General features: G+C 39.6%; 1 protein-coding gene across 1 annotated transcript; it reads left to right on the top strand.

The window, feature by feature from the left end:
* Positions 1-1,937: 1,937 nt before the first annotated feature.
* LRP2BP (LRP2 binding protein) lies at positions 1,938-12,108 on the top strand (the record flags this gene model as incomplete). Its single annotated transcript, XM_081999374.1, has 8 exons — positions 1,938-2,115; positions 2,363-2,478; positions 4,489-4,602; positions 6,104-6,246; positions 6,332-6,437; positions 6,882-7,105; positions 10,080-10,245; positions 12,043-12,108. The coding sequence occupies 8 exons, from the start codon at positions 1,938-1,940 to the stop codon at positions 12,106-12,108; spliced, it is 1,113 nt and encodes a 370-aa protein (XP_081855500.1).
* Between the last annotated feature and the right edge of the window lie 1,332 nt (positions 12,109-13,440).

Here is a 13,440-nt window from a genome sequence, read left to right as displayed (position 1 = left end):
GATTCAGCAGAATTATTTCAGTAAGTGACAGTTTCCACCTCTCCTTTCATATGGTAAGAAATACACCTGTGTAATTACCAAACATTTTTTTTCACCTGAACAGCTAGCCAAGCAAATTACCTCATAAACAAATAAAATCCCTACACTTCTACCTACGCATTGTCAGGGATGAAATACCTCTGCACAGGTGCCAGAAATCCGCAGTCACTGTTTATGCAATTATAAAGACTCTTCTGAAAACACACATATCCAGAGTAGCTTAAGAGTAAATAGTCTTGGATGGCCTAAGTGGGTTTGGGTTTTTTTTAAGACCTTCCCTGCCCAACATTACCTGAGCACTTCACAGGTTTCAAGCTGCACCTGAGGAATTCCATCTCGCCAGCCTAACCACCTACACAAACCCTCATGTCCTGCCAGCCACAACTCTCTTCAAATTCATGCTATTAATTCCTGAGCTTCGGGTGACATTTTGCTCACCTCGTTAGTGCCTGCAAAACTCTTCTGCCTCCAAATAACTGATACTTGTATGGGTTATAAAACACAGATGCAACAATTCTGCTCTATTTTGTACAGCCCAGCCCAAGTGCCACTTAAGGACAAGGCTTCCAGGCTACAAGTCGTTCTGGAACGTACCTCACTAACAGTTCCTCTGCACTTCGTATCTCAGACCACACATCTTGCACAGGCATCAAGAAAATAAAATTGGAAAAACTGGTCCTAATAAATGTGTGCAAGAAATCACATAAACCAAGGCGTGCTGTTGAATCTCACAGCCTTCGGCGTCAAAAGCAGCAATGCAGCCCAGTGTTCATTACCTTTGCTGAAGGGTATCGTTGCTTTCACACACTGTTCTTCACTCTGCCTGTTAAATAATTCATTGATGCTTTAAGTAAAGTTTATTTTTCCTGTAGACTCCTTAGGCTGCATCATCTACACAAAATGAATCCGGAGGAGTGTTTTGGCACTTAAATTCGGTCAGGACTGTTGGAGAACATCACGCGGAGCCCGCAGGTGTCACACACAAATCCGCAAGCACTGCTCTCCTGTTTTGACTGTTGCCTCTGTCCCTGTTGCTATGGAAACAGACTGCAGTGCCAAAAATGGAAGGATGAAAATCATCGGGGAAAAAAGCCAAAAAAAAAAAAAGCTGGGAATGCAGCTAAAGATTATTTTAAAAGCACCGTCGCAGCATTTTGATATTATATTCCTTTTTATAAGAGAGGGAGCCAGAAGCTGTCAACAGAAGTGGAAACAATGCCTAGCATTTCAGGATAAATCAGCTTCGAACAGCATTTTCCCTCAATTATCCTTCTAAGTTTTGTAGTATCTATATGGGGAAAACAAACTACATGGCAACAAACAGTTTCTGATCACTGGAAGTAGCAAAGTCCCATTTGCTAGACTGGTTTCATGGCCTAGTGCTCTTGTAAATGAATTGCATGCAGAGTTTCTGTCATTTTTGCCCAAACTGCAGCCTGTCCTGTATTTTCAGGTGGTTTGGCACTGGCCAACAGCCAGAAATGTTATTTCCACAGACCCCTGGCCTACATGACACCATCACTCTCCATTCTTTCAGAAAATGGCCCAAAACCCAAAGGAAAAATACCAACGTTACTTGCCCCATCTTCCTCTTCCTGCCTTGCCGAAGGCCGCAGGACCCCAAGGCGCGGTTATGGAGCTGCGCTTGATGCTGCCGCGGGCCGGGCTGGGCTGCAGGGGGGCTCGGGACAGCAAGGGGGAACAACTGGGGAACAAACGCCAAACAGCCGCCGACCGGCAACCGCCGCCTCGCAGCGCGGCGCGGCCGCCGTGACCCGCCCGGCGGCCGGGGGAGCCCCCGACAGCCGCAGGGGCCGCTGCGGAGCTCCCCAGCAACCGTTACCCGGCGCGGCGGGCCCGGGCTCCCGCCACCGCCCGCCGTTGGCCGCCGGGGCGGGATGAAGCTGCACAGCGAGCGCCTGCCCCGGGCCCGCAGCGCCCAGCCCGCCCCCGAGGCGCCGGGCAGGGAGCCGGCCTGCCCCGCCACCCTGCCGCCGCGCCGCCCCGGCAGGGCCCCGCTGGAGCCGGGCCTGCGGGCGGCCGCTAGCCGTGCCGCTTCCCAGCGGACATTGAAAGGTATTCTGTGGTGTGCAGTCCCCTCTTTTTAGTTCGGGCTGGCTTTTAAGCTCTTCCATGGTGAAGGTCAGGTTGTCTTCACTGAACTCTGCCTTTTTATCAAATAGCCCTCTCTTTCATCTCAGTCTTTTAAAAAACGTAACAGAAAGGGGACACCACCAGCTTCAGACCATTAGTGTGCTTATTGATATTGTTCCATCTGTCTTGGGGGGGGGGCGGGGAAACAACAAACATGTCTATTTTTAAGCAGGGAACTGCAGCCATGCTGCTTTACTTGCAAAAGCAGAGGAGCTGTTGGCAAAGAGAACGGCAAGCGGAGATCCTCTGGCACATTTTCTCCAAGGACAACTGTACTACGAAGAGGTTGTGGTTTCCTTCTTTTACGTAAAATATTATACAGCTGACAATTTTCAGTACCATTTCAGTGGAGAAAGAGACACCTTAAAAAAACTACAAGAGATACCAGTGTCTATTTTTTTCCAGTGAAAATGACCAGTTGTTCTCCCCAAGTATGTTCAGGGGTTTTTTTCCTACACTGTCACCAAGCATCTGGTGGTGTCTTCCAGTTCCCTCCCAGGTCTCCCAAGCATCAGGTAGGTAAGTGGCAGCCTATCCCTCCAGCTACTTCCAGCTGACTGGCCAAACACAACGCACTGCATTTTCACTTATGTGGTACTGTAGGTCCCTGACCCAAGACATAGCTTTCAATCTTTGTTCCCTACCTAGCCGCCAGTTTTAATGAAACTTGTTGAAATTCTACCTTTGAGATTTCTGTCCCTGCCCACCTCGGCTAAAATTGGTCACCCATGTATTTGAAAGTACATGCTCAGGGAACAGCATAAAACTGGCTGGTAGGTGAACTTAAACCTTGATTTTTTGTGAAAAGTAGAATAACTCAGTTCAGGAAGATGGAAAAGAATGTAGTACAAGTACTGATTCACCCACTTTTCAAACGTGATGTGCATGGATTCAGTACTGTTTATAGTGTGGCTAGTGGCACAGCATAAATCAGTCTCAGGGTTTGCAGCAGGAACAGAATTAACTCACTCAGGGTTTCTGCTTTCTGAGCCCTGTCTTTAATGTTTGCGTTAATGAATTGCCTGATTTTGCCATGATCAAGACTGACCCCGGAAGACCTGTCTGTTTCTTGATGAGCCGGCTTGGATGTCCGTGTTACATATTGGTGTCCATCCCTAAACTTACTCTTTGAGCAGGTTTTAATTTCCAGATTTTTGGACATATGTCTGTATTGCCGAAAAATGCATGTTCTGATAGTACTGTGATTTCAGATGTTTATTAGAAAAAAAATCACTGCCTTATCAGAGCCATATGACTCCCTCTTACAACACTAAATTCTCAGGAAATCTCTCAGCCACCCATACTTCTTTTTCTTCAAACTCATGACAGCTGATTGCAAAAAGGCAGTTTTTTCCCCCAAGAGTTCTTTAAAAAAAAAAAAAAAATCAAAACAAAAAAAACCCACCAAAGCCCACACAGTCACAATGGCTAAGTGCCTGAGACAATTAGTAGTTTGGGCAGTATTAATAAGGGGAGTTTTGTCATCGTGAGGTTGGTTGACTGACTGTCGAACTATCGCTCAGTTCTAAACTTTTGCAGTCTGATATTGTTTTAGCAAAACATACAGAAAATTTGAAGGAAGAGCAAAGAGAACAACATTTTAATTTCAATGCTGTTTTTACTTATTATGCTTATATGCAAAGGACACCAGGCTCAGTTAACTGCTACACTACAGTTGTTGAACTGTGTTTTTAAATATAGTTTCTTCCTTGACTCAATGCAGAAGCAAATACTCTCAGATTCTTTCTCAGAAGGGAAAGTATCTCTGCTGTTGCAGGAGATGCCTTCATAACAAATGTGGAGCAGACACCTGAGTTCAGTCTTTGTGAAACCAACACTTAGTTGACATGTAAAAGCAGCCTCTTAAATCCTCAAGGTAGAAGAAGAGCTCACCCAAGTTAAGGGATGTTAAATAGATCGGACAGGGCATCTGAATTAGATTCTTATCTCCTTAAATTAAAAAGATGGCATTTTGAGGGAGGGGAAGAAAAGTTGTCAGAATGTCTTTCGGTTTCAGAGATGATGTTTGTATATCACTACTTATATTTAGGTTTTTTTAATATATGTAAAACCAATGAATCCCTGTTTGCATGTCCTAAGTGCTTCCACTCTATCCAACTTCCTTGTGGTTGCTGACTTAATCTGTCTTCTGCCACTTCTATGGTTGCAATTTTCTGTTCTTTCTTCATGAGGGAAATGCTCCAGGTTGAAACACTAAGAGAGTATACACTGGAGAGTTAAGCTGCCATATGTACTCTGTTCTGTGTACTTCATTGTTTATTCTGGCTTTCCCAGGGGTTGTATGAAGAAGCATTAATACAATTTGAAAAAATCAAGGATACAGATTTTCAAGCAATGTATCAGCTTGGTGTAATGCATTATGATGGACTAGGCACTAAAGAAGACCCTGTGAGTACTCTAGCTGTTCAGTTTTTACTTTTTTAGTATTAGGTGATAATTACTAAAAGCTTCTTTGTAAGCTTGATTTAGTTTAAAATAATCAGTTCTTTGATTTAGAATTAGTTTCATAAAGTACAGATGTTCACAAAGAGTCATTAAAGAGAGAGGGTTCTGGGCTGAAGCAGTTCTCAAAAATAGGTTTATCTGAAAAATATGGTAATCCATATTTTAAAATAAAACTTCTAAGGGTTTGGTTGTACTTTGTATGGAAGCTATATTTAATTATTGCTATTAATTTGTTACTTTTTAATAAGCAGTGTATATAAATGAAAATGTGTAAAAATGGAAATCAAACAACTGTATTTCAAAGTGTAAAACATTTGTTGCACGAAGACTTTTTTTAAGGTACTTCCCATTCTCTTAACACTGATGCTAAAGAAGATTGTGCTTCTGCCAGTGGTTGGCAGTAATATTTTTAATTTAGACATATGAAGAATTACATTTGCAAGAATTTGAAGAATTACATTACAAAAAAGGAAGACAAAGGAATGAATTGCTACAATAAGAAGAGAGTTAATTTACTGGAGAACATAATCTTAAAGAGTGATATGAGGAAAGAATACAAAGAGGATGAAAGAAAGGGCAGATAACAAGAAGGGAGGGCAAAAAAATGAACCAAAGAGTATATTAACAGATCTGACTCTTGTCTGGTGCCGAGAGGATTGTCGGCAGAGCAGAAAATATTCTGCTGGTTTTTAGAGGCGATTTGTTTGTTCTGTATGCCTGTATCATTACTGCATTAGTTTACTTGCAAATAAACATTTTAGTAAAGTTTCTTTCTTTTTCACGTATTACAATATGAAAGGTGAATAAAAGAGGAACCTTTCATAAAGGACTCTTTCTAGTGTATTTAAACAGGGTGTCCATGCTCAATCCTAACAGGATTAATCCTAATATTTACGAGGTCCTTGGATGATACACCATACGGCTGCTCATATGCAATGTTGTCCACTTGCTTATTTAACATTATCTTTTTTTGTTCATTATGGATCTAAGGTATGGAATCTAATGGAGGAACTTCAGAGTGTGCTATCGTATCACTTTGCCTTCTGTTAAGGTTGTTTCATGATTTCAGATACCTCATACAATACGAAAATGAATATAGGAGTCTAAAATTGAAAATGTAGCAAGTTTAGGATGTGACATTCATTTATGTAAGCACAAGAATATTTGAGAAAAATTTTATCAATGAAGAAGAGTAATATACTATCAGATGAACATTTATAAGAAAATGTTTCACACTAAAAATATGCTGGAGTCAAAAATCTAGGGGCTAACCAAAGGTCAGTTCTGCTTTGGTATGACACTTGTTCTCCAGACTGTCCTACCAGCGTGCCTTAGCCTTTCTTCAGAGTGGAAAAATTGCCTGTCTTGCAGAGGTTAGTGGATTCTCAGGTTGTTTTATCCTCTTCCCAGTCTGAACACAATAATTAAAATACCTCAATTTCAGGAAAAAGGAGTGGAATACATGAAGAAAATACTTGACTCTGATGCCCCAAAAGCAAGACACTTGAAGTTTGCAGCTGCGTACAATCTCGGCAGAGCATATTATGAAGGGTGTGGTGTTAAGCAATCAACTAAAGAGGCTGAAAGGTAATGGCAGTCAGTAATTTTCCTGATGAAGATAAGATGCTAAGATACAGTGTTACTTAAACTTTCTTTGTCCCCTTTTTCTTAGGTTGTGGCTTATTGCTGCAGACCATGGGAACCCAAAAGCAAGTGTGAAGGCCCAGAGCACTTTAGGAATGCTTTATTCTGTGTCAGTTCTAAAAGATCTCAAGAAGGTAAAGTCCACTTGTACCTTTTGAGTTTCATGAGTCCCAATTAATTTTTAATTCCCAGAAAGAGTACAGTGCTTTATTTGACTCTGAAAAGTGTATTCTGAGTACTGCTAGGGATTATCATCCATTTAAGCCTGTATGAACAGATGGCCAGAATCCCTCATTTTGACTCACTTGACACTGCTAGCCAAGATATTGGGAGTATCATGCAGAAGGATATAATGGATTAAAGTTTTGTCAGCCTTGGTACCCTTTAGAAATCAAGCAGGTGTCACTGATTGACAGCTGACAGTAAATGAAGCAGGTTTAAAAGCTTTATGAGGATTCTGCTTTCTTTATGTATAAGCACTTCTTACAAGCTGGTTAATATAAAAGCTTTTATGGAAACAGCACACCAGAAAAGCAGCTAAAGTGAATATATACTCCAACTTTATGCCTCTTGTTTAGGCCTTTTTTTGGCATTCAGAAGCATGTGGCAATGGAAATCTGGAATCACAGGGTGCACTTGGTGTTATGTATCTCTATGGACAAGGTATATGTCAAAACACTAAAGCTGCTTTGGAGTGTTTGAGAGAAGCAGCAGAACGTGGAAACACCTATGCTCAAGGCCATCTTGTGGAATACTATTACAACAGAAAATTTTACTCAACAGCTGCTGCAGTAGCCAAAAGGTGAAGTTAATTTCACTTTACTTTTTGTTATAGTCATTCATATAAGACCATGGAACTCAGATTAAAATTATTAACTTCATGTTCTTGTTTCTCAAACTCAAAAGACATTTGAAATAATGAGTTGCAAGACCTCATCTTTGAAGAGGGAACAGCAAACCAGAGACAAAATTAATACTATAAGGTTCTCAATTATTCAGTACAGTTGAACTATTTTTTCTGATCCTGTGAAGCAAAACAGCCTTGAATTAGAATCTGAAGTAGAGCAAGAAGCAGCCCACACTCAACCCTGCCCTCCTGTCTCCTCAGTCCACAACCTGCTCTAAGCTCCTGCCTTCACCGTTCTTTTTTAAACCTGTACATATATTCTTCCACTCTCCACATACCCCATCTTAATGTCATTTTTACCCACTGTCTTCCACCCCATCATTTCCTTGCTCTGTGGCTCCCTGTGCTTTGGTATAGTTCCTGTGTCCTTTACAGGAAGTGCAAGCATCGATACTGGGTGGGATCTTGGAGAAAGCATTCTGAGCAGCACAGCCTGGGACCTACAAGTTGCTGCTGCGCACAGTGCCAAGTTATCACCCTTTAACTTTTCATCAGTTGCTGCTTATGGGGATGCACAGGCATTTTTAAGCCTGGCCCACAAAACAGGCATCTACATGCAAGTGGTTATCTGCTTGTGTGGAGGTACTGGTCTGAGCCGCAGTCAGGCAGCACTGAGTGGCCTTTCACAGGCAGTCACTGTGGGACTCGCTGCTCTACCTACGTACTCTGGAGCGGTTTGTGTATTATGGAAATAGCAGTATCTAAAAATAGCCAGTCTATATCAAGTTTCTCTATCTTGAGCTAGGCACAGAGGAGAAAAGCAACACTGCTGCCAGTTCTATAGCGGATAAACAGCACATTTCTGTGACAAAACTCCAGAGCTGGCCAGTATAGATTGAAAGTTCAATCTGTCAGTCAGATTATTAATTTGCTGGAAACAAGATGCAGATACACAACTTACTACTTATGTAAGCTACACAAAACAGCATTAGTGCTTTTTGTGGTATGTTTATGAAGCTGCTGCTGCCCAGCAATAAACATGTCACAACTTCCCATCCTACGGAAGCTTCACCCTGTATATGCCACTGCACAGCAGCAGCTCTGGTAATTCAGTAGTTCAGCAATGAACACTGTTTGCTATACTCACTACTGAAAAGGATTGTTTTCTCTCTGAACTGCTGCTTTTCTTTCTCTTGCACGTAAGTAGACCGATAGCTATGCTCTTCTCACTTGGAATGCATCCCCTCCAGGCAATGCTGCACAGTAGATTATTCAGACAAGTCAACAGTGCATTTCGTCAGCTGCAATTGTGATTGCAGAAAATAGCAATGAAATCCCATACTACAGCCAGAAGGGACAATTTCTGTTACCAAAAAATACTGCCAACCATACTTGAAACAGTTCCACTTAACCGGGATTGCAGCTGGCCTTGAGGCAAAAATCTCATGACAGTTCAACCAGTTTTATCAAGCATCAATACCTTTTCTGTTAAAATTTGTATTCCTCCTACGTTCACATCAACTACACAGTCTGTTACGTTATGTACAAACACAAAAACATTATGTGACTATGTACAGTACAACCTTGCCTAATATTTGGAGTCTAGACTAGCTACTGATACTTGAAGCAACAATTTTGTTATGCCATACAGTTCTACTTACCCATTGCTATGGTATGTTCTTGAAGTCAACTGTGCTGAACTACAATTTTTGCCTGACTTGGCTGGGTATTATTTGCGTCAGCATCCTGTTGTGTATCTTTTGGAAAGGAAGGCAAAAATGCTACATATCAGGAAAGATAAAAGAGGTGATAGGTTACGGTTGTTATATTTGAATGTTCTTGCTAATAGATCTTTGGGGTTTTTTTTCTGTTCTGTATTTGTTCATTAGGTGGGAGAACATTGCTCTCAACATATTCAAGTAATTTAGCAGGCACTGACTTGCAGAGGGTTAGTTCAGAACAATCCTTCACAAACATTGATTTATAGGGAGTAGCTATAAACTGAAATTACTTGCATTTCTTTCTTTTTTTCTGTCAAGTCCATGACTATTTGACACCACAAAAAACTAAAACAATGTGCGAAGAAGCATATAATTACTGCTTGGTATGTGGAAAGGATATGGGGCTTGGGGATTTCTGTTTTAAGACAAAAGTTAGAAAAAAAAAATTCTCACTTAGAAAATGTTGTACCTAACATTGTAATAACAATAGTAGGTAATTATAGCCTGATAGTTAGAACAATGTTCACTTTGTCCCTCTGATTCTTAAAACGGTTCTTAGTAAAAACAACATGCTGAAAATAAGGTGACAGCAAGCAGACGCATGCAGGAGGAATTGAGCTGAAACAGTTGTAAATGGTTGTCATAAGTCAGTCTTATAACCTGAGGGTCTCAAGTACGTCCATGATCTTCGGATTACTACAACTTGCCAATTATCATAGTAAGAACTTGGAATTCTAGAATCATAGACTCACGGAATGGTTTGGGTTGGCCCTTTAAAGATCACCTAGTTCCAACCCCCCTGCTGTGGGCAGGGACATCTTCCACTAGATGAGGTTGCTCAATTATATGAAATAAGAGCTTTGCCTTTCTTCCATATATATACATTAATTTCCATAAAATATTTTAATGGGAACTATTAGCATAAAATATGCTGCCTTTTATAACTAGTATAACTACAGTGAAAATGACTGTAAAAGTTACATATTTGTTTGCTATTTAGTATCACAATATTCAAATAAGACTAACTTCATATCAAATACTGAATACAGGAATCCTCATCAGGCTACTGAGTACATGTAAATTTTATCTTATTTTGGATAATGATGTAAATGGAACGGAGGCATTGTCAAGTCGTACATATATATAGTCGACTTAAATTATTGCTTGAAATAGCATTATCTAATCTAATGCTGTAAATTCCACAACAGGATTACAGAAAACGATGACATCGATATACTAGCAAAGATAACCGATTGTCTTCCTACGTATGTAGCCAAGGGGGTTGCTATGGCCGCTTTCTACTTGGCTAGGTGCCTCCAGCTTGGCCTAGGTGTACAGCAAGATCAAGCCGCTGCTAAAAAATACTATTCTAAGGTAAATTGGGAAAGTCTTACAGACTGATTGTTATCTCATGAAATTGAGTGATACCTTGGATTTGAGTCTTTAAACTTGCTGTTTGGTTTAAGACTCCAACATTATCTGTGTAGGGAAAAAAAAAACCAAACCAAAAAACTGTGCAAGAAAATGAAGACTGATAAAAGAGCATTGAAAACTACTAAAAGTAGTATCTTGAAAGGATACTATCTGCCCACTTGCTTAAGCAAACAATGCATTCTGCCAAACAAATCTGTGATGATCACCACAGCAAAGAGCTTGGTAACTTGCAAGATAAATTAGCAAAAGGATTTGAATAATTTTATCCCCAACTGATTTGCTGTCTGTCATTCTCTCAAACTGAAAAATCATAACTTTTCCCATACTTTAGATTCTCTAACAATTATAACATTCATTAACGATACTTAAATCGGTCATAACTGGTTGTCATGCTTATTTTTATGCTTACGTTTTTAGCAATAGCTGGGAATCTACTGTTACAATATAGAAAGGAAAAAATAGGTCACATTTTTTGAAAGTTCTAAAGTTGAAGTAAGATTTATTGCTTGAGGAAAAAGATCAATAATGGCTTATAGAAGATGAATCTGCTAAATAATGGCAGTGATACCTAAAGGTACAGTCAAGGCAAGATGATTATGCCAGCTGAAGAGAATGTAGCAAGATTGGATCTGTGCTTCCAGAGAGATTCTATGATTTCTGTGTATTTAGACACCATTTGTTTCTGCAGGTGGAGTACTTTGATGTCCATCTTGGTGCAATCCAAATAAATGGAGAGTAAATGATAAATTATCAAGTAAAAATTTTTGTGGCTCTTTACTCAGGGAAGCCACTGATACAAGAGGCCTAGCAGAGCAGGTGATCTTCTGGATGAACACATCCATTTTAAAGATTTTGTTCTCCTGCTGTGGAAAGTGTTATAGAGGATAGGATAAGGAGGAGATCAGGAAAGGAGTATAAGCTGGGATGTTATGAACACTGTAGCCAGTAGTCCTAGGTAAGTCTTAGGGCATGGAAGAGGCCCATCAGGATTGCACCACTCGCTGTCTTCCATCAGGTCTAGTGCAACCACCACAACTGAAATAAAATTACAGCTTTCACTCATCATTCACTAGCTGTACATCTGAGACTGATCTAGGAATGTCACTAGCTTTTTATACTAAGAAGAGATGGTTTCTATGGACTGGTACCATGCACATCTACATCAACAAGAGAAGGGACAGAAAATAAACAAGGAAGCTGGCAGCAGCAGTCACTAGAAAAGAGACAAGTGTTGTGGGTGCAACACAAAGACAAGTTTCTTTTGTACCTGGAAAATAATTCTGCTATTAGCTGTACAGTTATACCCAAAATAAAATGAAAAATCATGTTTGCATTTTTAATTAACTGCTCAGCTGTGTTTTTGCCCTACCCTTCTTAGACCCAGTCAGTTTTGAAAGAGGCAAGGGAAAGAAGATGGGCATCCCAGAGGATGAAACTGATCCAGTCTGTAAGCAGATTTATGTTTCTGACTGTGGTACCAGCACATGCCATACCAACAAACAGAATGAAAAAATAAAACCAAGCCTAACACTATAGTCAAATATGCTCATTTTAAATACTGAATTTTTCTTACATGGCATCAGAAACAGGGATTTAAAGCTGAATATGTTAACTCTTCAATGTTTGAACAAGGTTATTATCTCAGATAATACAACTTAAAGACCTTATTAATGTTATACTGACAACATACAATTTTATTTTAGCTATAAACTAGAACTCCCTATTCTTTGTTCAAAGGCGTGCCTTCTGGATCCTGGTGTTGCTTCTGACCTTGAACTGGCAGCTAATCTTGGAAGAATTTAGTGTTTCTTTTAGCTGTGACTGGTATATAAATGTATTCCCTACAATAAACCATCTTTAATCGCCAGCAATTATAGACTGCTCATCACTCACTGCTTGCCTTTGAACTTTCTATAAATTACTACTTTGAGCAATTTACTGATTCTTTTTTATTTAAAAAAAAAGAAAGCAAAAAGCTCACACTCTTCCTTTAACTGAGGTGAGGCAAAGGCAGACTTTTAAAAACGGTATTGAGACTTAAGGTTTATTAAGGACATTCTACTGGGACAGATGACCTGTGTTTTCTTAATGTCATACTGCTATATAGCACATGAATCAAACTGAAACCAAATAAAAATGGTTGTCTCCTTTTCTGCATTTTTAGTATTTAAGCATTAAATTTTAATATTCTGAAAAGGTTGAACCCAAACTTGTCTAGTTTTCACAGGGGTTGTATGTGAACATATGGTCATGACCATTCTTAAATCTTACCTTTGGTAGTGGCTTGGTTACTTTCTTTCACAGGCTTTTCTATGTATCTAGACCTACTTACGAGTATCTTAACACATTTCACTCTTAGACTGCAGAGATTCGAAGTTGGAAATTGGCCTGTATGACACTAAGCTTTACAGTTCGAACCACATCAGCTTCTAAAACTAGAAAATACTAAAGAAATATGGGAAAACAAAATCAAACATTAGTATAGAAACATTCAATATACATGTCCTCTGCACAAGGCCTGTTCTCCTCAATCCTTCCTCATAGTGCATTTACACTGCCTCTGTTTGTATTAGAAATAGCTGAAAACCTTTTGGCTAGGAGTGCATATGCCTGAGCAATGTTACGGTGAATCTTTTACCAAAAGATACTTTGATTAACCACTAGTAAATTTTACTGATTGCTAGGGTAAGCTTGCACATTTCTAAACGCCTGTTTACTTGTAAAACTCTGTATGTGCAGAATTCAGCTTGCTGCTTAGGACTGTGCCGGGACTTGAAAACTTTTTTGAAACTGTTGGAACAGAAGGCTAGGTACTAAAAACATTTTAGCATATGGGTTTTATGTACCTTACAATACAGCCAGTCTTAACTGCAAACAGTTTTTCTAGGAGGACAACTGTACTGAATTTAAAATAACGAGTGTCACCTAGGGATTTTTGATGATGTTTAATTATTTAGATGTGCATTAAGACCATATTTACATATTTTTACATAAATTAAAAAAAAACACTGAAGACATCGTTTTCTTTCCATGTATAAAATAAGGGAAAGATTTGAAGGTTGTTTGAAATTGGGGTATTTGAATAAAACAGCCCTGAGTAATATCAGGGAAGTTATTAGAATGGTTTAATTAAAT

This window comes from Phaethon aethereus (assembly GCF_964289735.1).
Source record: "Phaethon aethereus genome assembly, chromosome: 4".
NCBI lineage: Eukaryota > Metazoa > Chordata > Aves > Phaethontiformes > Phaethontidae > Phaethon > Phaethon aethereus.
The sequence above is the reverse complement of the archived record's forward strand: the minus strand, read 5'-3'. Positions and strand labels throughout refer to the sequence as shown.